At 48.0% G+C, this 25,179-nt stretch overlaps 1 protein-coding gene across 2 annotated transcripts; it reads right to left on the reverse strand.

Annotated features, from left to right (window-relative positions):
- Positions 1 to 530: 530 nt before the first annotated feature.
- On the reverse strand, positions 531 to 21,719 carry DDX23 (DEAD-box helicase 23). 2 transcript variants are annotated; one of them, XM_054442206.2, is made up of 18 exons: positions 21,573 to 21,689; positions 18,899 to 19,151; positions 14,801 to 15,009; positions 13,163 to 13,273; positions 10,865 to 10,958; positions 10,694 to 10,759; positions 8,786 to 8,924; positions 8,369 to 8,502; positions 8,126 to 8,238; positions 7,740 to 7,883; positions 7,415 to 7,640; positions 6,967 to 7,112; positions 5,110 to 5,287; positions 4,070 to 4,312; positions 3,209 to 3,360; positions 2,865 to 2,973; positions 1,917 to 2,091; positions 531 to 1,467 (listed from the first exon to the last, which is right to left on the reverse strand). In XM_054442206.2, exons 2-18 carry the CDS (start codon positions 18,986 to 18,988, stop codon positions 1,244 to 1,246), a joined length of 2,553 nt encoding a protein of 850 aa, XP_054298181.1. In that variant the 5' UTR covers positions 18,989 to 19,151; positions 21,573 to 21,689; the 3' UTR covers positions 531 to 1,243. The 2 variants fall into 2 exon arrangements, with proteins under 2 accessions (XP_054298181.1, XP_054298182.1); XM_054442207.1 differs by lacking the exon at positions 18,899 to 19,151 and having other exon boundaries at positions 21,573 to 21,719.
- Between the last annotated feature and the right edge of the window lie 3,460 nt (positions 21,720 to 25,179).

Consider the following 25,179-nt stretch of genomic DNA (forward strand, 5'->3'; position numbering starts at 1 on the left):
TTGGTCACGGCTTTACAGTATCTTTGCACCAGGCCAAAAAGGCCTGGTGCAACAAGAGGGGTATGGGGGGAGGACTGCAGCCCTGCGTTCCTCTCACCACAGCCTAATACAGCTGGGTCCACCCGTCCTGCACCATCCCCTCCCAGGAGCAATGGGTCCAACTAGAGAACCACAAGCAAAGATCCTGAGACCAGGCGTTGGGCACACAGCGGCAGAGTGGTTCCAACTGCCTCACCTGCCAAAATTTCACAACTGCCTTCCCTTCTCACCTTTGCCTAAAGCTCCCTAGAGGGTGTCCAGGCCAGGGCCACACATTACGCGAGGCTACAGCAGGGGCAGAAGATGCATTACATTCCTGTGTGGCTTCTGCATCTCCCCTCAAGTCCACCTATGGACTCAAGACTATCAGCAGAGACCCCTCTACTCTTCTCTTAATGTGGCTGTCTCTCATTTTCCAAGCCAACCCACCCTGCACCCAGTGGTGTCCCTCCTGCCAGGGAGAAGCTGGGAAATTTAACTAGAACTAGATCTAACAGCCTTAATATTCATGTATTTATTCTCAGAACATACAAACTTATCTTCTCAGAGAATAGAAAACAGAGATTTCACTCAGTGACAAAGATGGACACAGCCAGTTCACCCTGTCCCCCCATCTACTTAGAAAATCCCCTGGGGGAGGGGATGCCTAGAACATACAGCACCCCTTGGTGCAGGGCTGTGCACAGATCTAAAGACTCTCGACTTTCTTTACCATCCAAACAGGAAAACAGCTGTCCAGATGACAGTAAGATTCCACTGTCCGTAATCCTCATGGTGCCAGGTCTCCTGGGGCATCTAGGGCAATGATGCTGCTGCAGTTTATACAGTTACACAGTCAAGTCTGTGCCACAGGAGGTCCCATCAGGCAGCCAGGTTTCTGTTCAGTCTGGGGAGCAATGCCAACTGGCTGCCCCCATAGCCTGGCATGAGCTGATGGCCCAGTGCAATCCCAAAGCAAAGAAGGGCAGAACTGGGCCAAAAAGCTGTGGTAATTTGCTCTCCCTGCTTCCAACAGCGTCGTCCTCTCCTTTTGCAGCCCCACACGCAGGCCTCCTGACCTGAGAGTCTGGGCTAGGGAGTTGGATTGTTTTCCTAAGCCCCCATATCCCAAGAGTGAGGACCTGGAAAGAGGGATGTGAGGGTTCTGAAGAACAGGCATCAGGCAGCTTCGGAGATGCCCTCAGCCCACAGGAAGAGTGCTGTGTCAGGCAAAGATGGTCTCTTCCCGGCGCTTCTTGGTGAGGATGGTGCCTGGCTTATGCTGGGCATCTGGGTGGTTGGCTAGTTCAGGGGGACAGGAAGACACTGGGCTTTCCAGGATGGCTTGCTTCAGCTCGTAGAACACAGCAGAGTCCTCTTTTGTGAGGAAGGTGATGGCCACCCCACTCTTGCCTGCTCGTCCCGTGCGGCCAATGCGGTGGATGTAATCTGGGGAATGGGAAGAACGTCACTCAGCATAGCCCAGATGCCCTGGGGAGCCGTGTCTGATGCCTCCACTTCTAGAGGCATCCTTCCCACCCCATCTCCAAAGGCAGGAATACAGCACGTGCTGCCTGAACCTGAGGCGCCCACAGTGCCCTCTCCAGGTGCTCATCTCCCCTGTCCTCCTACTGACTGTGGTCCCTACCACACTAAGACCCACAGCTGCCTAGCTTCATTCTTCACACTCCTGAGGACACAAGTGTCATCCCAGCTGCTGGGACAACAAACCCAGGTAAGATAAAGGACAGGAGTGCTTCTCATGGGAGCAAGCAATCCCAGACTTGGAGCTGAGGGAGGCAGTAACAGCCTTCCATAGACAGCACCCTGACTTCGAGTGGAACACCATAAGGAATCTGACTTCACCCTGGATTGAAGCTGCTTTCCCTGGAACTTACCTTCAATATTTTTGGCCATATCATAGTTGACAACCATAGACACATCTTGGATGTCAATACCACGACCAGCCACATCTGTAGCCACCAAAATATCCTTGGCCCCAGCCTTGAGGTTGGACAATGCAAACTCTCGCTGCTCCTGGCCTTTTCCACCGTGCAGTGTGCAAGCATTGTACTGTTGGAAGAATGGTGAAGTGAAGAGTGAGCAATGCGATCAAGGAGAGACACAGGAGTTCAGAGGAATGGGACAGAGATGAAGGGAGGGTTGGAGACAGCAGCAGAGTAGGAGAAAGGAAAGGAAACAAGAGAAAGAATGACCGCAGTGAAAGGAAGGAGAGAACAAGTGAGCTGAAGAGAGGGACGAGAGAAAAAGGTGTGGTGTTGCAGGGACACACAGAGTAAGGTCAAAGGCAAAACAGCTGGGAGAGCGGTGGAGCCAGACAGATGAGAAGTCCTCAAAGAGAATTAGGGGCAAGATCAGGGTAGAAAGCAGGGATCAAGAAGTTTAAGGAAGTTGAAGAGCTGAGTGGCAGGGACACACCCTTCCCCTCAAGCACAAGTAACAGGAGTAAAGGACACTGATTATCAGCTCCCTTCTGACCATATCACCACATCTCCTCAACATACCTAAGCACAGTTTTCACCTACTCTTTTCTACATCCTCAGACTCTGCCAGGATATGGGTCTCAAACCTTTCCCTGGCTCCACCTCACCAGGATGAAGACCCAAGGCAGCTTTGGCTGGCATTACTGCAGCAGACAGGGAGTCCCAGCAATTGACTCCATTCTCTTTATTCCCTCAAACCACCCTTCACCCTGGTCCTAACTTGTTGATTGCTGGACAGGTTAAAGAAAGGGTGAGAATCAAAAGGAAGAGCCTAGGGGGCCCTGCTAGATTCAGAAAGCAGTGCCACAGAGGCCAGACTTTGTTCTCCCCTGACAGACACACCCCCATCTTCTCCAGGGATTTGGCCAACACGTCGCAGCCCTTCTTCTGGTTGACAAAAATAATGATGGGTGGGTCAAAGCCTTGCTCCAAGATTGCCAGCAGCTTCTTCCTGGAGGGAAGAGGAGAAAAACAAGATGCATAATACCTCCCACTCCAAGTGAAATGCCCAACCCTCATCTATGAACACTACTTTCAGGGTCTTCAATGCCCATGACATTCTGCCCAAGAAAACAGCAGCTCTTCAACACAGCAGAGCAATTGCCCTGCCCTGCACTTGCACTAAAAAAGTTCTCAGAGCCATTTCATTCCCCATCCTGTTTCCCCTGGCTCAGCTGCCCTCATACCTCTTTTCTGACTCTGACATGAGAAAGACCTTCTGTTCCACACGCTCATGGGGCTTGCCTGCAGAGCCAATGTACACCACAGCAGGTCGCCGAAGATAACTCCTGGCCAGACGCTCCACCGCTGGGGGCATGGTGGCCGTGAACATGACTGTCTACGAAAACAGGAGGCTCAGCCCTGCACCCAGGCAGGAATAATCATATATCCCACTGTCACCGAAGGCAGGTCAGCCCAGACTAAAGAATCTAAAATGTGCCACAGTATAGGCTTTGATAGCCACCACCTTAGAAAATAGTGTCCTCTGAATTCCCATCCTTCCCGAGTACCTGTTCATCAAGGCACTTTCCATCTTATGATGACAGGAAGGACTGAGAGCATTTGCTAGCACCTGTGGTCCTGGTAGCAGCATGAGTCTTTGGAATCGTTTTTCCAGGGCTAAGCTAAATGGCTCCACCCTTAGGACTGTCAGAGGACTGTACCTAGGCACACTTCATTCTAGAAACATGTACTCTGAGTCCACCTAAGGCAAGAAAGGCCCAACAGGAGGTTGGCAAACTTGTACAACTTTTCTTTTCTTTTTTTTTTGAGATAGGGCCTCACTCTGTTGCCTAGGATGGAATGGAGTAGCGGCACCACCTCAGCTCACTGCAACCACTGCCTCCCAGGCTTAAGAGGTCCTCCCACCTCAGCCTCCTGAGTGGCTGGGACCACAGGTGTGCACCACCAATGCCCAGCTAATTTTTGTAATTTTTGTAGAGATGGAGTTTCGCCATGTTGCCCAGGCTGGTCTCAAACTCCTGAGCTCAAGTGATCCACCCACCTTGGCCTGTCCAACTTTTCCCAGCCCAGGGAAGCAGCCTTACTTGGCGGTACTTATGTTTTCCCGACTCAAAGTTGGCCAGCATCTTCTCAGGGTCCTCAGCCTCATCCGTGTCTGGCTTCTGGTTGCTGACAGGCATGTGCTCCAGAATCTTCTGGACATCTGGCTCAAAGCCCATGTCAATCATCCTATCTGCCTCATCCAGAACCACATAGGTACAGCGGCTCAGCACCAGGTAGCGGTTCTCCAGCACATCAATCAAACGCCCAGGGGTAGCAATCACAATCTGAGGAGTACAGTATAATCATTTATAGCCCAGCAGGTGCCCCTTCTTTTCTTTCCTGTGAATTATCCACCCACTTGGGTGACAGACCTCCAATGCTGAGGAACTTGGACCTCAACCTCTGGTTATGTTTAGCAGTAAAGGCTCCTGCAAACTGGCATAAAATCACTTGTTGCCTGGATTTTCTCAGGAATGAATGAGGTCTCTGAGTAAGGTGCAGGGATTAGACAGAGGAGGCAAAATCAGTAGAAACTTTTTTTTTGGCAAATCATTTCAGATCCTGAAGAAGGAATTTCTTAGATGGGAGAGACTAAGGGATACTATGACGGGGGTTGTATAAAGACTAAATTTTTTTAAAAAATTGTAAAAAGACTAAATTTCTACAGCAGACTTCTCATAAAAAGCTCTCCTCCACTTTCCTGAGATGAAGGCAATGCACAAAGTCAAAGATTTGGTCTGGCAGAGTAAAGAGTAACTAAAAGCACAGGCTATGGATATGAATCTCAGCTCTGCTCACTGCCAGCTGTTTGTGACTTCAGACAGTTATTAACCTGAACCTCAGCTTGATCTGTAACAAGGAAATACCACTCTCATACATTATTGTGAGTATTAATGAGCTAATATATATGATATATACTATTTGTGATATAAACCCTGGTGCATAAGTTCTCAATAAATAGCACATATATATAAACCAGCTCCTTTCTTCATACTACTGCACATATATTCCAGAAACTAGAAACAAAGCCCCAAGATAGCCTTCCCAGACAGCACGCTGGCTGCTAGATAGAAAAACAAACCTCACAACCCATGCGCAGCCTGAAGCCCTGGTCTTCTCTGGAGATGCCACCAATGACAGCCACAGTGCGGATACCTAGCGGCTTCCCAAATTTGATGGTCTCTTCCTCAATCTGTTGAGCCAACTCACGGGTGGGAGCCAGGATGATGGCATAAGGGCCTTGGTCTGACTCTTCGATCCTGTGGTAAATGGGGCGTCCCACAGTTTCGTGAGCTTTGGTTCTTATCCAACCACAAGCCAGAGCAAGACAAAGTCACTCTTACGGGGAGCGATGGGAATGGGGAGGATGATGAGAAAAGAATGCAATGATCTCACTTAAAAATCAGAGGCTGAGGCTGGGCATGGTGGCTCATGTCTGTAATCCCAGAACTTTGGGAGGACGAGGCAGGCAGATCACCTGAGGTCAGGAGTTTGAGACCAGCCTGGCCAACATGGTGAAACCCTGCCTCTAATAAAAATACAAAAACTAGCCAGGCGTGGTGGCCGGCACCTGTAATACCAGCTACTCGGGAGGCTGAGGCAGGAGAATCGCTTGAACCCAGGAGACGGAGGTTGCAGTGAGCTGAGATCACGCCACTGCACTCCAGCCTGGGTGACAGAGACACTCTGTCTCAAAAAAAAAAAAAAAAAAAAAAAAGTCCAGAAGCCAGGCAAGGTGGCACAAGCCTATAATTCCAGCACTTTGGGAGGCTGAGATGGGTGAATCACTTGAGCCCAGGAGTTTGAGACCAGTCTAGGCAACATGGTGAAACCCTGTTTCTACAAAAAATACAAAAATTAGCTGGCCATGTTCGAACACACCTGTAATCCCAGCTACTTGGGAGGCTGAGGTGGGAGGATCTGAGCCTGGGAGGCAACGGTTGCTGTAAGCCAAGATCACACCACTGCACTCCAGCCTAGGCAACAGAGCGAGACTCCATCTCAAAAAATAAATAAATAAATAAATAATAAATAAATAAAAATCAGAGATTCAGCCAGGTGCAGTGGTTCGCGCCTGTAATCCCAGCACTTTGGGAGGCCAAGGCAGGCAGATCACTTGAGATCGGGAGTTTGAGACCAGCCTGGCCAACATGGTGAAACCTCATCTCTACTAAAAATATAAAAATTAAGGACAGGCACACTGGCTCACGCCTGTAATTCCAACACTTTGGGAGGCTGAGGCAGGCAGATCACTTGAGGTCAGGAGTTAGAGACCAGCCTGACCAACATGGAGACCCCGTCTCTACTAAAAATACAAAAAAATTAGCCGGGTGTGGTGACGGGCGCCTATAATCCCAGCTACTTGTGAGGCTGAGGGAGGAGAATCACTTGAACCTGGGAGGAGGTTGCAGTGAGCCGAGATTGCGCCACTGCACTCCAGCCCGGGCAACAAGAGCGAAACTCCCGTCTCAAAAAACAAAACAAAACAAAAAAACAAAAATTAGCTGGATGTGGTGGCACATGCCTGTAATCCCCAGCTACTCAGGAGGATGAGGCAGGAGAATCACCTGAACCTGGGAGGCAAAAGTTGAAATGAGCCGAGATCGTACCACTGCACTCTAGCTTGGGTGACAGAGACTCTGCCTCAAAAAAATAAATAAAATAAAATAAAATAAAATAAAATAAAATAAAATAAAATAAAATAAAATAAACAGAGACTCCAGGATAGCAAAGTTCTCCAGGTCAGCAAAGTTCTCCAGGTCTTTGCCAGCAACATATACTTCTTTGATATCATGATCCAATTATTCCCTAATATCCAACCAAGAATAAAGAAGAAAGCTTCTGATTATAGACGTAAAACAAAAATCAAACATTCATTTGCCACTTTCACCTTTCCTACCCAGACAAACCCACTCCAGCTGGTGCTAGCTGACCTCACCTGTCAATTTTGGGAAGTGTGGTGATCCAGACCAGCAGTGGGATGAGGAAGGCTGCTGTCTTGCCACTGCCAGTCTCAGCCACACCAATGATATCACGATTCTGTAGCCCAATGGGAATTGCCTGACGCTGGATAGGTGTTGGTTCCTGCAGTGACCCCAAGAAAGAGTAATAGGTACAGGGAGAGTTATACCACCTGGGCAACCACTGATAGTAGTAGGCACATCTGCTAGCACAATGGAAGGATGCCAAGTACAGTTCACAGAAATAGGGACCCCAAGAAGAAACCTAATCACTAAAAGCCAACACTTCTACCAGAAAGTGACGGAAAAGGTCACATTGGTGCCCACTAGCAGCGATGGTTCCAAATAGTCAAGGAACAAAGTTCTCTATTCCCAAACTAGTGTAGGAACATGTCAGATCTCTTGGGCCAATCTATCCCTCCTTACCTTGTAGCCACACTTATCAATGACCTCCAAGATGTGTGGGGGCAGAGAAGAGTCTTTCCAGGATCGGATGGGATTGGGGATCTTGCCACCTTTGGTGGTGATGCTGTAGTCCTCACGGAAGATCCGCCAGTCCCTGTCCGTCATCTCATCTAACTTTTTCTGAGACCAATGACGATCATCCCAGCGCTGCTTGGCTTCCTTCTTACGAAGTTTGCGGAGTCTTGCCCTGGAGCAGAGTGTGAGGAGTAAGTAGAATCAGTGCCCTCCAACTCCTTTCTGTAGAGCCTCTGGGCTCTGTCCAGCCACCCTAGCCTTGATCACTCACTCCTCCTGCTCCTTTTCTTCCAGGGTTCGCCTCTTCTCCATTAGGTCTCCATAGAAACGTGACTGCTCTCGTTTCTGCTGCTTGAGGTCAATGCCTGCAATGAAGCCTCGCCCTAATAACTGCACCTGGTGCCGTTCTTTGTACCTGGGATTGAGATAGAGGAAAAGAAAAAAGAAGGAGCTGTTACGGCAGTAGAAGGGAAGGGCAGACTACTAGTATGAAACAGTTCTTTCTGGACAGGGTCTTTCTTCCACCAGAGGGCTGGCTGACTACCAGTCTACCAATTTTCCATCCCAGCTTATCTTACTTTCTCCACCTCTGTAGTCATCAGCTCCCTAGGACTGCCTAGTGGAAAAGACCTAGAACTCAGGCCTGAAGCCACTCACAGGGGGTTGTAGTCAATGGATGTGTCCTCAGATGCATCCCACTCAAAAACAAATTTTCGGTCATTAAGATGTCTCGTTCGGCGCCGCTTTTTGATGCCACCCAGATAACGCTCCTGCCCAGGGACAGAACACAAAGCACATGAGCTTTGAGGCCCAATTCTCACATGCAGAGATCACAATGGCCAAATAACTAAACCTCATTTTTGTGTGGGAGAGAAGTGAAGATGGAGCCAAGGCCTGCACCTTAATGGCATGCAGTTCCTTGCTCTTATCCTTCTCTTCCCGGATCTTCTGCCGCCCTTCCTCATCCTCATTTCCATTGGTCTCCCGTTCCATCCTCTCCCTGCGTTCCCGACGTTCCCGTTCCTGAGGATCTTCTGCAGACCAAAGAAAGCAAAGCTGCAGAAGAGCTCATGGAAGAAAAGAGGAGAGAGAATGGAGGGAATCCAGACGAGGAACACCAAATGAAGAAAAAAGGGGTAGACTCATGATATGGGGTAAATGGAGATCTAACAGAAAAATGTTTTCTCATAAACTCCCACCATCTTTCCCTTTTCCAAACTCCAGAGTGAACAGGTTTCTATCTCTCCTAAGAGACACTGTATCTCATCCCACTCTTTCCTCTTCCATCTAGGGGCTACACGGGGTAGAAAAACGAACCCAACATCTTCCTGCCCAAGTCTTGGAACTGTTTCCTTTTCTTCCTCTCTTCTTCAAGCATCCTCTGCCGCTCTTCCACCTCCTGCTGCCGTCGCTTTAGAGCTTCAGCCTCTCGTTCTGCTTTGGAGAGGAACTTGGGCTACAAAAGAGATTGGAACTGTCAAAAAAGGATCTGGGAGCAGGGTACAATCACATCACTGATGGGGAGATGGCAGGGAACCCAGAAGTATTTGCTCAGGCATTAAGCCTGTTGAGGAAAACATAAATAGGCCTTGGACTCGGTTATGGACTGAACTATGTCCCCTACAGAATTCATATGTTTTTTCAGGCTGGACGTGGTGGCACATGCCTGTAATCCCAGTGTTTTAGGAGACCTAGATGGGAGGACTGCTTGAGGCCATGAGTTCAAGACCAGCCTGGGCAACATAGCAGACCTTGTTTCTACAAAAATAAAAAAACTCAGCCAGACATGATGACATGTGCATATAGTCCCAGCTACTCGGGAGGCTGAGGCAGGAAAATCATATAAGCCCAGGAGTTTGAGGTTACAGTGAGCCGTGATTGCACCACTGTACTTCAGCCTGGGCAAAAGAGCAAGACCTTATCTCTTAAAAAAAAAATGTGGCCGGGTGTGGTGGCTTGTGCCTGTAATCCCAGCACTTTGGGAGGCCGAGATGGGTGGATCACGAGGTCAGGAGTTCGAGATAAGCCTGGCCAGCACAGTGAAACCCTATCTCTACTAAAAAAATACAAAAAATTAGCCAGGCATGGTGGCGCGTGCCTGTAATCCCAGCTACTCAGGAGGCTGAGGCAGGAGAATTGCTTGAACCTGGGAGGCAGAGGTTGCAGTGAGCCGAGATCATGCCACTGCACTCCAGCCTGGGCAATGGGGCGAGACTCCATCTCAAACAAACAAACAAACAAACAATGTATGTGTTATATATATTTTTTGAGACAGACTCTCGCTCCGTTGCCCAAGCTGCAGTACAGTGGTGTCATCATGGCTCATTGCAGCTTCAACCTCCTGGGCTCAAGCAATATCCTTGCCTCAGCCTCCTGAGTAGCTGGGACTACAGGCGCATGCTACTACAGATGGCTAATTTTTTAAATTTTATAGAGATGGGTTTTCACCGTGTTGCCCAGCTGGTCTAAAAATCCCTGGCTCAAGTGATCCTCCCATCTTGGCCTTCCAAAGTATTGGGATTACAGGTGTGAGCCACTGTATCCAGCTCAAAATTCCTATGTGGAAGCCCTAACCCCTAGTACCTCAGAATTTGACTATATGTGGAGACAGGGCATGTAAAGAGGTGATTAAGTTAAAATGAGCCCATTAGGCTGGGCACAGTGGCTCACGCCTGTAATCCCAGCACTTTGTGAGGCCAAGGAGGGCAGATCACTTGAGCCCGGGGTTCGACACCAGCCTGGACAATGTGGTGAAATCTGGACTCTACAAAAAACACAAAAATTAGCTGGACGTTGTGGCACGCACCTGTAGTCCCAGATGCTTGGGAGGCTGAGGTGGGAGGATTGCTTCAGCCTGGGAGGTGGAGGTTGAAGTGAGCCGATATCATGCCACTGTACTCCATCCTGGGCAACAGAGTGAGACTCTGTCTCCAAAAAAAAAAAAAAAAAAAAAAAAAAGGAGGGGGGGGCCTTTTAGGGTGAGCCCTAATCCAACACAAGGGGTACATGTGTACAGAGGGAGGACCAAGTGAAGAGCTGAGGAAGAAGACAGCCTTATAAGCCAAGGAGAGAGGCCTCAGAAGAAACAACCCTGCTGACACTCCGCTCTCAGACTTCCAGCCTCCAGAACCGTGAGAAAATTAATTTCTGTTGTTGAAGTCACCCAGTCTGTGGTATTGTGTTATGGCAGCCTGAGCAGATGAATGAAGACCCCCAAGTACTTACCTTAGCCTCAGCTTCTTCTTCAGCCTTTTTCTTGGCCAGAAGCTCCTCCAGGGATAATGGCTGGGCCTGAAGATAAAACACAGAACTTTAGTCTATAAAGGCTCTCTCCCTTTAAAGATCAACAAAGCAACTCACGAGTTGAAGATGAAAAATATCCTTCCTCTCATTTACCTTAGGCTTCTTATCACCATGTTCATCCTCTTCATCCTTCTTAGAGTCTCTGTCCTTCCGAGATTTAAAGTCTTTTCCTCGACCAGGAGATAAGCTTTGAGGAAAAGGAACAAGAAAGGTCCACATCACTCTTACTTCAGTGCCTGGATGAGGTTCAAGTAGAGCCCCAAAAAGAGAATGGAAGTTTCCCCATGACTCAACAAGACTGGCCCATGGTCATCTATCATGTCTTGAAACTCTTAGCAGGCATGGTCATTCTGCCAGCTCTGAAACCTAATTACGGCCCTGTCTTGGCCCCTTTCTACCCAAATCTCCTTTTGAGACTAATCTCTTTTGGGAAGTGGGACTTTACTACTGATGCCAAAAATATTTCCCCTAGGCCAGGCACGGTGTCTCATGCCTGTAATCCCAGCACTTTGGGAGGCTAAGACAGGTGGGTTACCTGAGGTCAGGAGTTCAAGACCAGCCTGGCCAACATGGCAAAACCCTGTCTCTACTAAATACACAAAAATTAGCCAGGCGTGGTTGTTTAGAGGAAATTTTTTTTTTTTTTTTTGAGACGCAGTCTCACTCTGTCGCCCATGCTGGAGTGCAATGGTGTGATCTCAGCTCACTGCAATCTCCGCCTCCTGGGTTCAAGCAATTCTCCTGCCTCAGCCTCCTGAGTAGCTGGGACTACAGGCAAGTACTGCCGCCGCTGGCTAATTTTTATATTTTTAGTAGAGACGGGGTTTCACCATGTTGGCCAGGCTGGTCTCGAACTCTTGACCTCAGGTGATACATCCACCTCGGCCACCCAAAGTGCTAGGATTACAGGTGTGAGCCACAGCGCCTGGCCCTCCTTAACTCTTTAATATACAATGAATTTAGCCTACATGGCCACCACCACAAGCCAAGAAGATACTGCTATCTATATTCCCTCATCATTTTTCATTCCCATCGAGCCCAACAATCCTTTCCCCATACCTGCTCTAAGCTTAATCTACAAGATAATTCAAACAACCCCACTGAGTTTCTGTTAGGAGCATTCTGTCCTCTGCCTTGAATTCTAACCTATACTTTCAGGGCCTGATAAGAACTTTGTACACAGGCCAGGCACAATGGCTCACACCTGTAATCCCAGCACTTTGAGAGGCCGAGGTGGCCGGTTCACCTAAGGTCAGGAGTTCGAGACCAGCCTGGCCAACAGGCGAAATGGCTGTCTCTACTAAAAATACAAAAATTAGCCAGGTGTGGTGGCTCGCGCCTGTAATCCCTGCTACTTGGGGGGCTGAAGCAGCAGAATCACTTGAACCTAGGAGGTGGAAGTTGCAGTAAGATCATGTCACTGCACTCAGCCTGGGTGACAAAGAGAGATTCCATCTCAAAAAAAAAAAAAAGAGGCCAGGCGCGGTGGCTGATGCCTGTAATCCCAGCACTTTGGGAGGCCGAGGTGGGTGGATCACTTGAGGTCAGGAGTTTGAGACCAGCCTGGCCAACATGGAGAAACCCTGTCTCTACTAAAAATACAAAAATTAGCAAGGCATGGTGGCGCATGCCTGTATTCCCAGCTACTCAGGAGGCTGAGGCAGGAAAATTGCCTGAACCCAAGAGGCAGAGGTTGCAGTGAGCCGAGATCGTGCCATTGCACTCCAGCCTGGGCAACAGGACAAAAACTCCGTCTCAAAAACACCCCCCAAAAAACCAAAATCTGGTGGCAGATGCCGGTAGTCCAGCTACTCAGGAGGCTGAGGTGGGTGGATCACCTAAGCCTGGGGAAGTCAAGGCTGCAGCAAGTTGTGATCACACCACTGCACTCCAGGCTGGGCAAAAGAGTGAGACCCTGCCTCAAAAAAATAAATAAAATAAAAATAAATAAGAAAGAGAGCTCTGTAATAACTACCAACAGAATCTGTTAAGAGAAATCTACTTTCTTTCTTTTTTTTGAGACAGAGTCTTGCTCTGTCGCCCAGGCTGGAGTGCAGTGGCGTGATCTCGACTCACTGCAGGCTCCGCCTCCCAGGTTCACGCCATTCTCCTACCTCAGCCTCCTGAGTAGCTGGGACTACAGGCGTCCACCACCACGCCCAGCTAATTTTTTGTATATTTAGTAGAGACAGGGTTTCACCATGTTAGCCAGGATGGTCTCGATCTCCTGACCTCGTGATCTGCCTGCCTCAGGCTCCCAAAGTGCTGGGATTACAGGCGTGAGCCACCACGCCTGGCGAGAAATCTACTTTCATAAGAAGCTAAGCCAACTCAGGTGCAGAGAAGAAATGGGAGCATTCCCCTAAAGCCCCCTCTCATTCCTTCATGTACCTGGATCGTTTACGGTCCTTGTCCCGTCTGTGCCCATCCTTGTCTCGATCTCGGTCCTTCTTATTCCGATCCCGCTCCTTATCTCGTTCTCGTTCTTTGTGCCGTCGTTCTCTGGAAGACCGCAAATTTAAGAATTCACTTGGTATTTCCAAAGTATCTTGCTTCACTGCAGCCCTGAGAAAGTTCCTATACTCTCGTCCCAAAGTAATGTTTTACAAATTAGAGAATGTATCTCTCACGGAAATAACGAGGGAATTCTAAGAAGCTTTTATAGATCAGAGATGTACTGTTAAATATTAATGGCAATGACAGGTCACGGACTATGTGAACAGATGAACCCTCCTTTTTTATTTTTTTGAGATGGAGTCTCACTCTCTCGCCCAGGTTGGAGTGCAGTGGTGGGATCTCGGCTCACTGCAGCCTCTGCCTCCCGGGTTCAAGGAATTGTCATGCCTCAGCCTCTCGAGTAGCTGGGATTACAGACGTGCACCACCATGCCCGGCTAATTTTTGTATTTTTAGTAGAGACGGGGTTTTGCCATGTTGGCCAGGCTGGTCTCAAACTCCTCACCTCAACTAATCCACCCACCTCGGCCTCCCAAAGTGCTGGGATTACAGGTATGAGCCATGCGCCCAGCCACAGATGAACCTTCCTTGATAACCTGGACCTTTACCTTACAAGTTCCTTCTCAACTTTTTTTTTTTTTTTGTATTTTTAGTAGAGATCAGGTTTCACTGTGTTAGCCAGGATGGTCTCGATCTCCTGACCTCGTGATCCACCTGCCTCAGCCTCCCAAAGTGCTGGGATTACAGGCGTGAACCACTACACCCGGCTCCCTCTCAACTTTTAAGAGTTGGGTCACTGAGGAAAACTGAAAACACCTGCAGGTCCAACTGGGCTAGGAGTAGATTAATGTACAAAAAGTAGATGCCTAGCCGGGCGTGGTGGCTCACGCCCGTCATCCCAGCACTTTGGGAGGCTGAGGTGGGTGGATCACCTGAGGTCAGGAGATCGAGATCAGCCTGACCAATGTGGAGAAACCCCGACTCTACTAAAAATACAAAATTAGCCAGGTGTGGTGGCACATGCCTGTAATCCCAGCTATTCGGGAGGCTGAGGCAGGGGAATTGCTTGAACCCGGGAGGTGGAGGTTGCAGTGAGCCGAGATTGTGCCATTGCACTCCAGCCTGGGCAACAAGAGTGAAACTCCATCTTTAAAAAAAAAAAAAAAGGCCGGGCGCGGTGGCTCACGCCTGTAATCTCAGCACTTTGGGAGGCTGAAGCAGGCGGATCACGAGGTCAGGAGATCGAGACCATCCTGGCTAACACAGTGAAACCTCGTCTCTACTAAAAATACAAAATTAGCTGGGCATGGTGGCGGGCACCTGTAGTCCCAGCTACTCACTTGGGAGGCAGAGGCAGGAGAATGGCATGAACCTGCAAGGCGGAGCTTGCAGTGAGCTGAGATCACGCTACTGCACTCCAGTCTGGGTAACAGAGCGAGACTCTGTCTCAAAAAAAAAAAAAAAAAAAAAAAAAAAGTAGATGCCTAATACTGGAGGCATCAGAAGAACCAAGAAGGAAGAAATCTGAAACGTACTCTCCCTTCCCATGTAATAACATACAAAGTTACTTTACCTTTCTGCAGATTTGGAACGGGAACGAGAGCGAGAACGGCTGCCTCCTCGACGTCTATCCCTTGAACGATGCCGCTTTCTATCTTTAGATGGGGAAGACTTCCGGTCCCGGTCTCTATCCCGCTCTCTGTCAGGAGTCCGTGATCGCTTCCTTTCCTCCTTGGAAGGTGATGCATCACGGTCCTTTTTGTCAGCCAGCTCTCCTGCCATCTGTAATGAGTAGGAAGAGTACTTACAATGTACTAGGTACTGCTCTAAACTGCTTATATATAATTCACTTACCCTCAAAACAACCCTATAAGGTGGATGTATTAGTATGTCTACCGTACAGATGAGAACGCTGAAGCTCAGGTATATAAAGTAGGAAGAGTACTTACAATGTACTAGGCACTGCTCTAAACTGCTTATATATAATTCACTTACCCTCAAAACAACCCTATGAGGTGGATGTATTAGTATGTCTACCGTACAGATGAGAACGCTGAAGCTCAGGTATATAAAGTAGGAAGAGTACTTACAATGTACTAGGCACTGCTCTAAACTGCTTATATATAATTCACTTACCCTCAAAACAACCCTATGAGGTGGATGTATTAGTATGTCTACCGTACAGATGAGAACGCTGAAGCTCAGGTATATAAAGGAACTTGTCTGAGGGCAGACAGGTAGTGGCAGAGTTGCAGGCAGTCTGCCTCCACAGGCATCGTTACTCACTATATTGTCTCCCTGTAATTCCTTTCAGAGTCTCACTCTGTCACCCAGGCTGGAGTGCAGTGGTGCAATCATAGGTCACTGCAGCTTCAACTTCCTGGACTCAAGCCATCCTCCTGCCTCACCTGGCTAATTTATTCTTTGCAGAGACAGGGTCTCACTATGTTGCTCAGGCTGGTCTTAAATTCCTGACCTCAAGCAATCCTCCTGCCTCAGCCTCTAAAAGGCTGAGATCACAGGCGTGAGCCACAGTGCCTGGCCGATTCCTTTTTATATATTCATTTCTAAATACGTACAGTGAATATACCATATTTTTGTAATTAGACTACAAAAGAGTATTAAAAGAAGTGTTAGTGTATGAACAGTGTACCAACTATTTCTAGAAACATCCTATATTGCTTACTTTGAAGTTTATTAGGTCTGCCAACCCACTAGGATCAGTTAGCACTCATACATCTGAGAGAGAGAAATTTTCTTGAGCTCATAAAGAAAGCTCAATGGAGAAAAAAGTTTAACTTTGAGATCTGGATTACATTATAATTAGCAGCACCACAAGGAAAACCTGAATTTAAGTGGAGAAACACATTTTTACTCAGATTAAAAGAAATGTACCTCTAATTATGCAATGGGAAAAACTTGGTGAAGGGTACACAGAACCTCTAGACACATTTTTTAACTTCCTGTGAAACTATAATTATTTCAAAGATATATATTTTAAATACCCAAAACTAGAGGTTGCAGAAGTCCTGACTGACATTCCCTATTCAGATTTTCACAACCTTGGTCATCTGCATAACCCAGTTTTGTGAAAGGTTTCAGCAGAATTTTTTCTGTCTCCCTCCTACCTGGGAGACACCGAACACCACTCCCACACTGTCAACTATTCTTTGGACTATGAAATCTAGTTCAGCCAGGAGCTAAAACTGCAGCAAGCCTGAATCTGCAACCACCTCATCATCATCCCAAAGACTTGGGATACATTTCTTGCAACTTATTTTATCCCCAAATGGTTCAGCTCCAATGGTTCCTTAAGCTTTAGCTTACAAGTCCCCTTTCTCATGCCATTCCCTGCCATATATCCTTAAGAAAGATTGTATAAAGACAAGAAAAGAAAAATGAACAAGAAGCACTTTCAAAAGGTGAAGACAACCCATTTTATCTCACAATCACCTGAGAAATGACTGACTGTTCTGTATCAGTACATCATGGATATCACACAGAAATACCTATGTTTTGGGCTGGGCATGGTGGCTCACGCCTGTAATCCTAGCACTTTTGGAGGCCAAAGCGGGCAGATCACGAGGTCAGGAGATTGAGACCATCCTGGCCAACACGGTGACACCCCATCTCTACTAAAAATACAAAAATTAGCCGGGCATGGTGGCACGTGCCTGTAGTCCCAGCTACTCAGGAGGCTGACGCAGGAGAATCGCTTGAACCCAGGAGGCAGAGGTTGCAGTGAGCCAAGATCACACCACTGCACTCCAGCCTGGCAGCAGAGCGTGACTCCGTCTCAAAAAGAAAAAAAAAAGAAAGAAATACCTATGTCTTCACTGGGTGTGGTGGCTCATGCCTGTAATCTCAGCACTTTGGGAGGCTGAGGTGGGTGGACCGCTTGTCCAGGAGTTCAAGACCAACCTGGGCAATATGGCAAAAACCCATCTCTACTAAAAATATAAAAAATTAACCAGGCATGGTGGTACACGCTACTCAGGAGGCTGAGGTGGAAGGACTGCTTGAGCCCGAGAAGCAGAGGCTGCAGTAAGCCGAGATTGTGCCACTGCACCCCAGTCTGGGTGACAGGGCAAAACCCTGTCACAAAAAAAAAAAAAGAACACTTACAGCCCTAAGAAAACAATCCCAAAGGAAGGCTATTTTCTCTGTACAGCATCCTGGATATCACTCATTCTTTCAACAAATATTCACCAAGCACCTACGAGGTGCCAGAAATTGTTGTAGGTAACGGAGACAAAGCAGTAAAGAAAACAAAGTCTCATGCCGGGCGCGGTGGCTCACACCTGTAATCTGAGCACTTTGGGAGGCTGAGGCGGGCGGATCAAGAGGTCAGGAGATCGAGACCATCCTGGCTAACAGGGTGAAACCCCATCTCACTAAAAATACAAAAAAATTAGCCGGGCATGGTGGCGGGCGCCTGTAGTCCCAGCTACTCGGGACGCTGAGGCAGGAGGATGGCGTGAACCCGGGAGGCAGAGCTTGCAGTGAGCTGAGATCGTGCCACTGCACTCCAGCCTGGGTGACAGAGTGAGACTCCATCTCAAAAACAAAACAAAAAAAAAGAAAACAAAGTCTCCTACTTCATAAAGCTTAAATTCTAGTGTAGCGGAAAGGATTTTAAATCGTAATGAATGCTAATGAAGAAAATAAAACAGTGATATGACAGGTAGGGGTATAAACAAGAGATAGATGGCTCAGGGAAGAAGTTTTAGTTGACATTTAAGCTGAGACTTCAATGATGGGAAAGAGGGCCATGAAAAGATCAGGCTAAAAAACCCTTGTTAGATACAAGAAATGTGAACTAGCTTAGCATGTTTGTCAGGTTTGTTTTGTTGTTGTTGTTGTTGTTGTTGTTGTTGAGATGGGGTCTCACCCTCTCACGCAGGATGGAGGGCAGTGGCACAATCACGTCACACTGCAGCCTTGACTTCCCAGGCTCAAGCGATCCTCCTGCCTCAGCCTCCCAAGTAGCTGGGACTATAGACGCATGCCACCACACCTGACTAATTTTTTTTTTTTTTTTGAGATGGAGTCTTGTTCTGTCGCCCAGGCTGGAGTGCAACAGCATGATCTCGGCTCACTGCAACCTCCACCTCCCAGGTTCAAGTGATTCTCCTGCCTCAGCCTCCTGAAGTTGGGATTACAGGCGCGTGCCACCATGCCTGACTAATTTTTGTATTTTTAGTACAGGCGGGGTTTCACCATGTTGGCCAGGCTGGTCTCAAACTCCTGACCTCAGGTGATCCGCCCTGAGTGCCCAAAGTGCTGGGATAACAAGCATGAGCCACCGTGCCCAGCCCCAACTAATTCTTAAAATTTTTATTAGAGACAAGGTCTCAATTTGTTGCCCAGGCTAGTCTTGAACTCCTGGGCTCAAGGGATCCTTCTGCCTCAGCCTCCCAAAGTGCTGGTATTACAGGTGTGAACCCAACTGCATGTTTGTTAGTTAAAAACATATTTGTGTGGCCAGGCCTGGTGGCTCATGCCTGTAGTACCAGCACCTTGGGAGGCCAAGGCAGGAGGATCACTTGAGCCCAGGAGTTCGAGACCTGCCAGGGTAATACAGCAAGACTTCCCGTCTATTTTGAACAATAAAATTTTACATTTATAAACAGTTCAACAACAGCCGGAGGCCAGGCACAGTGGCTCATACCTGTAATCCCAGCACTTTGGGAGGCTGAGGTAGGCAGATCATGAGGTCAGGAGTTCGAGACCAGCCTGGCCAACAGGGTGGAAACCCCATCTCTACTAAAAATACAAAAATTAGCCAGGCATGGTGTCGGGCGTCTGTAATCCCAGATACTCGGAAGGCTGAGGCAGAACTGCTTGAACCCAGGAGGTGCGGGTTGTTGTGAGCCGAGATAGCGCCGCTGCACTCCAGCCTGGGTGACAGAACAAGACACCCTCTGCCTCGAGAGAAAGAAAAAAAAAAAAAAAAAAAAAATCAGCCAGGTGTGGTGGTTCACACTTGTAATCCTAGCACTTTGGGAGGCTGAGGGTGGGTGGAATGCCTGAGCTCAAAAGTGCTCAAGAGCTCATAGGCAGAGGCCTGGGAGGAAAATATCATCCAGGAACACGGCTTGTGCCCCCAGGAGCCAATACTACCTATGGGGCCCATGCCCCTTTGCTCCTGCCTGGGGAGGATCACCTGAGCCCAGGCTGAGGTGGAAAGACTTCTTGACCCTGGGAAGCACTGATGCAGGAGGAATACTAATTCAAGATGAGTTCAGTGAGCTGGGCAGGAGTCAGATAATGAAAATGTATTACAGGTCAGAGTAGAGTTAACTTGGATTTTAACTGCCATGGGGATCTTAGAAGAGCTTTAAACAGGAAGCAATCTAATACTTTGGTGACTTGCAAGAAAATATATAGTAGAGAGACAAAGTGAAAACACAACCACTGAGAGTGCTATTATGGTACTCTAGGCAAGAGATGGCAGTGGCTTGTTCTAGGAACGTGGCGATGGAGATGGAAAGAAGTAGGCAGTGTCAGAGTATATTTTGGAGGCAAAGCTGACAGGACTTACTGAAGGGAAAAACTGAAAGAGCAGACACAAAGATAGCTCCTAAATTTATAGTTTCAGCAACCTAATAGTTTGTGGTGCCATAGCAAACAAACTGGAGAAGACCAGGGAAGGAACAGATTTAAGAGGAAATCAAACGCTTCATTTTGGCCAGGTTGAGTGTGAGAATACCTGTGGAGATTCCCAGAAAGCAAAGAGAAATGCAAATCTGAACTTAGGGGAGGGGGTCTCTAGACAAAAACTTGAGTCACCAATACACAGATAGCTTTTAAAGCCACGGGACACTAAATGATATTACCTAAGTAGGCAGCATAGTGAAAGAAAAAAATAGAGAAGCTCCAGAAGTGAGCTCTGGAACACTTTTACAGGAGTTAGCCACGGGATGAACCAGAGAAAAAGACTGGAAAGAAATAGCAACCAGTGAGAAAAGAGAAAGAAAAGCATGGCAACGAAGAAGCCAAAAACGTGTTTCAAGGAAGGAGGGGTCAACTGTGTCAAGTACCACCGAAGTGGAGAGGGAATAAGGGACACGGAAGTAACCACTGAATTTGGAAAAATGGAGATTATTGGTGACCTTGACAAGAGCTGTTTCAGTGGCACTGCGGGAATGGAAGCCTGAGTGGAATGAGTTTGGAAGAGAATGAAAAATGAGAAGAAGACAGTAAATACAGGCAACTTTTATTACAGGTTCTATTATCACAAGGGCCAAATAACCAGGCTGACTCTGACCATGCTTCCCAGCAGCCTTCCTCTCAAACCTCCAGATCTTCAGGTCCTCAGTTCTTGCAGGGCAGGGGCACATTCTTTTTTTTCATTCAATGACGTATTTAACAAGCATCTACTGAACGCAAGGCACAGTGCTAGGTGCTATGTGAGTTACAAAAATAAATTCTGTTCACAGGAAGTGTTTAGAACAACAGGGTTATGAGGTCAGACGCGGTGGCTCACGCATGTAATACTAACACTTTAAGAGGCCGAGGCAGGTGGATTGCCTGAGCTCAGGAGTTCGAGACCAGCCTGGGGAACACAGTGAAACCCCATCTCTACTAAAATACAAAAAATTAGCCGGGCGTGGCGGCGTGCGCCTGTAATCCCAGCTACTCGGGAGGCTGAGACAGGAGAATCGCTTGAACCCGGGAGGCGGAGGTTGCAGTGAGCCGAGATCGTGCCATTGCACTCCAGCCTGGGCGACAGAGCGAGACTCCGTCTCAAAAAGAAAAAAAGAACAATAGGGGGTATGAGACACATACCAAGAAGAGTATCAAGGCTCAGATGTAGTAATACAGGTGTTCAAAGGCGTTTCCTTTCACTTGTAAAAGGTGATATGGAAGGCTTGGTAGAGGAAGTGACGCTTGAGCCTTTAAGTATAAGTAGAATTTGAAGATACGTAACTTAGGACGCGGAAAAGAAGTCATTCCCGGCAAAAGAAATAATACGGGCAGCGCAGAGGCGGGAAAACATGGACTGACTGCGAGAGAAAAGCTAGAGTTCCAGTTTGGCTGCACCAAAGGCTACTTTAAGCATGAAAGAATAAGGTCAGACTGGGGGTATCAGAGGCGCTGTGCCCATAGGCAGAGTCCTGGGAGGAAAATATCGTGCAGGGACGTGGCCTGTGCCCGGAGGAGCCAACACTACCCCTGGGGCCCGCGCCCCTTCACTCCTGCCCGCCCGAGCTTCCTGGGTTCATGCCCCTTCTCTGAGGCGTTCTTTCCCGCCTCGTCCAGGAGGCAGGGGCCACCGCCGTGCCCTGACTCTAGCCCTCTCTGTAAGCTCGTGGGAACCGCCTCCACCGTCCGGGACTCACCACCCTGAGTCTGAACGCCCAGCGAGGCCTCAACGTCGCGGAGCGGTCGCCATCTTTCCCGTTTCCTGGTCGCGGAGATGAACCCCCCCCTCCCCGGCCGCGAGGCAAGCTGGTAAGGCGAGTTCCTGGAGCTGGGCGGCACAGACCGACACTGAGGCCTGGGAACTACCAATCCCAGAATGCACGGCTTGAGCGCCGGCCCCAGGCTGCGGGGGTCTGCCGGGCAATGTGGTTTGCCAGACGTTAGCGTCCGGGAAGGAAGAGTTTTTCGCGAATAGGCTTCCGGCATTAGGTTCTCCCGCCGAGCACCCTTCTTGGAATCGGCTGGTCTTCCTAGAAACTACAGTCGGTGACTATCGTTGCCCGTGGCTTACAGTGGAGGAATTTAAGGGCTTCCTGAGATATCTATAGCAAGTAATTATAGCTAACAACTGCAGTAACAACAATAAATACCATTTGTGGAAAAGCGGTTTTTATAACAATTCTGTGAGAATGGGGCTAGCCCCATTTTACAGTTGGACAAACTAAAGATTAGGTTACAGGAGTAGGTTCACAAGGAGGGTGATGCAATTCTCCATTGTCTGTGGAACTATCCCAGGCTTAGGAGGACATTTTAGCAACCTTGGCCCCTGCAGCCGAGTGAATACCGTAACAACCCCCAGTTATTGTTACAGCTCCAAATGAGCCCACACAATGGACTCTAAAGTCCTCCCGGAAGGATGGTATCTCCTGGGCTCTAGCACCTGTTTTCTCAGCATTCCAGATAGAACCCTGGTTTCCTCAATTTCTTGCCCTTTGGAATGTGACCAACTGTTGAGCTATCTTGGTATTTTTGCTTCTTTCTTCCCCCAGATTCCCCTACTTCAGTCTTCCACTGAGTTTTGTTGTTGTTGCTGTTGTTGTTGTTGTTGTTGTTGTTGTTTTAACCTCAAATCGTAAGTTCACTTTGTGTTTCTCTTTGGTCTTATGGGTTCATAACTCTTTCCCTCAGAACAAAACAAAACATTGCAATTGCGGAAACTGTTTATATAACCAGAAGTATCTCGGACCTCCCTTCCCATTTTGCCAGCAGCAGTTTTGATGCTTCAATTCCACATGGCTGTAGGTCTGCCTTTTCTCTCTGAATATGCCTTAAGCTCTCAAGCAGAGCCTCAGGATAGACCCAAGTAATCCTAAAGCCCTGAGCATCACGTACAATGGTCCAAAGTAACCCTCGGAGACACACACTTCTCTTAGAACCTGCAGCCTTTCACCTCTCAGCTTCTCCAGAGAACCGAAGGGAAAGAAGAGAGCTCTGAGATCTGTTAGGTGTAATTCACCACAAAAGCACGAGAGGGCGCTCGATTCACAGATTCACAGATTAAACTAAGAATCAGACCAACCATGGTAGGCCAGAATCTTCAAAAACTACAGCCACTTTTTATTGAGAATCTTCTAAGTGCTAAACTCTGGGCTGGACACTTAACCTACCTTATTTGTTTTACTTAGTTCTCATAGCAGTATGAGATGAGTGTTATCTCCATTTTACTGGTAAGGAGATTGTGGCCCAGAAAGAGTAATTATGCCTTCAAAGGCCACATAGTTAAAAGAATGGGCCAGGTGAGGTGGCTCATGCTTGTATCTCAGCACTTTGGGAGGCCAAGACAGGAGGACCGCTTGAGCCCAGGAGGTTGAGGTTGCAGTGAGCCATGCTCGTGCCACTGCACTACAGCCTGGGTGACAGAGCAAAACCCTGACTGGAAAAAAAAAAAAAAGAAGAAAGAAAAAAGAAAAGAAAAGAATGGAGCCAAAATTCAGGTTCATTTAACTTCAGAGTCCATTACCTTTCCCCATTTTCAGGCTGCCATCTCAACTCTCTTTAAATTGAGCTCCTGGAGGGTGATAAAGCTTGTCCCAGTTCATAGTGGCAGAGTTCCTCTAGTACTTGTGCACACGTCTCGTGACACATGTAAAACATTGGCCTTCAAGGATACTTGTTATTTGTCTTGCCCCACTAGTTCTCTCACAAACATGCATCTTTGTTTTCTTATTTGTTTGTATTTTTATTTTATTTTATTTTATCTATTTTTGAGATGGAGTCTCACTCTTTCGCCAGGCTGGAGTGCAGTGGTGCAATCTTGGCTCACTGCAATCTCCAACTCCCTAGTTCAAGCGATTCTCCTGCTTCAACCTCCTAAGTAGCTGGGGTTACAGGCACGTGCCACCACACCCAGCTAATTTTTGTATTTTCAGTAAGAACGGGGTTTCATCATGTTGGCCAGGATGGTCTCGATCTCCTGACCTCGTGATCCACCTGCCTCGGCCTCCCAAAGTGCTGGGATTACAGGTGTGAGACACCGTGCCTGGCTTATTTACTTATTTATTTTTGAGACAGGGTTTCACTTTGTTGCCCAGGTTGAAGTGGAGTGGTACAAACACTGCAGCCCTGACCTGGGCTCAAGTGATCCTCCTGCCTCAGCCTCCCAAGTAGCTGGGACCACAGGTGCGCCCCATCACGCCTGGCTAATCGTTTTATTTTCTGTAGAGACAGGGTCTTGCAATGTTGTCCAGCCTGGTCTCAAACTCCTGGCCTCAAGCAATCTGCCCGGCTCGTCCTCCCAAAGTGCTGGAACTACAGGCACCAGTCACCACACCCAAACCATCATCTTTGGAGATAGAGACAGAGGGATGGTGTTCTAGTAAGAACCATAACTGGAGATACCTATTTAGGTACAACATGCCTACCAGTAAGGTGTCCATGGGATTTTGGTGAACAGTGAGATCTGGTTTGAATCTTGGCTCAATTGCTTACTAGTACTGTGATCTTGTGCAAATTATATGGCATCTCTGGCTTTTCTCTTTCCTCATTACAAAACAGAGATAATAATACCACTTCCCTCACAGGACAGGACAGCAGAGCAGGTTAGAGTGCATGATGTGAAGCCAGATTGCCTGGATTTGTATCCATGTTCAACCACTTCCTAGCTGTGTGACCTTGTGCACATTACCTAATCTCTCTGAACCTCAGTCTTCTTTTCTGTAAAATGAAGTAGAGAGCGGCCGGGCGCCGTGGCTGACACCTGTAATCCCAGCACTTTGGGATGCCGAGGCGGGTGGATCACCTGAGGTCGGGAGTTCAAAACCAGCCTGACCAACATGGAGAAACCTCGTCTCTACTAAAAAACAAACAAACAAACAAACAAAAACAGAATTAGCCGGGCATGGTGGCACATGCCTGTAGTCCCTTGGGAGGCTGAGGCAGGAGAATCACTTGAACCCAGGAGGCGGAGGTTTCGGTGAGCCAAGATCGCGCCATTGCACTCCAGCCAGAGTGAAACTCCGTCTAAAAAAAAAAAAGAACCTCATAGGCTTATAGGGTTATCACAGGAATAAATAACGTAGAAAGAACTCATAAGTGGGGCCGGGCACCGTGGTTTATGCCTGTAATCCCAGCACTTTGGGAGGCCAAGGCAGGAGGATCACTTGAGCCCAGAAGTTCAAGACCAGCCTGGGCAACATGGTGAAACCCCATCTCCACAAAAAATAGACTACTACTGTGGTACTCCTGTAGTCCTAGCTACCCAGAAGGCTGAGGTAGGAGGGTCAGGAGGGTGATCAGGACAGTGAA

The sequence above is a fragment of the Pongo pygmaeus genome, chromosome 10 (assembly GCF_028885625.2).
Source record: "Pongo pygmaeus isolate AG05252 chromosome 10, NHGRI_mPonPyg2-v2.0_pri, whole genome shotgun sequence".
Taxonomy (NCBI): domain Eukaryota; kingdom Metazoa; phylum Chordata; class Mammalia; order Primates; family Hominidae; genus Pongo; species Pongo pygmaeus.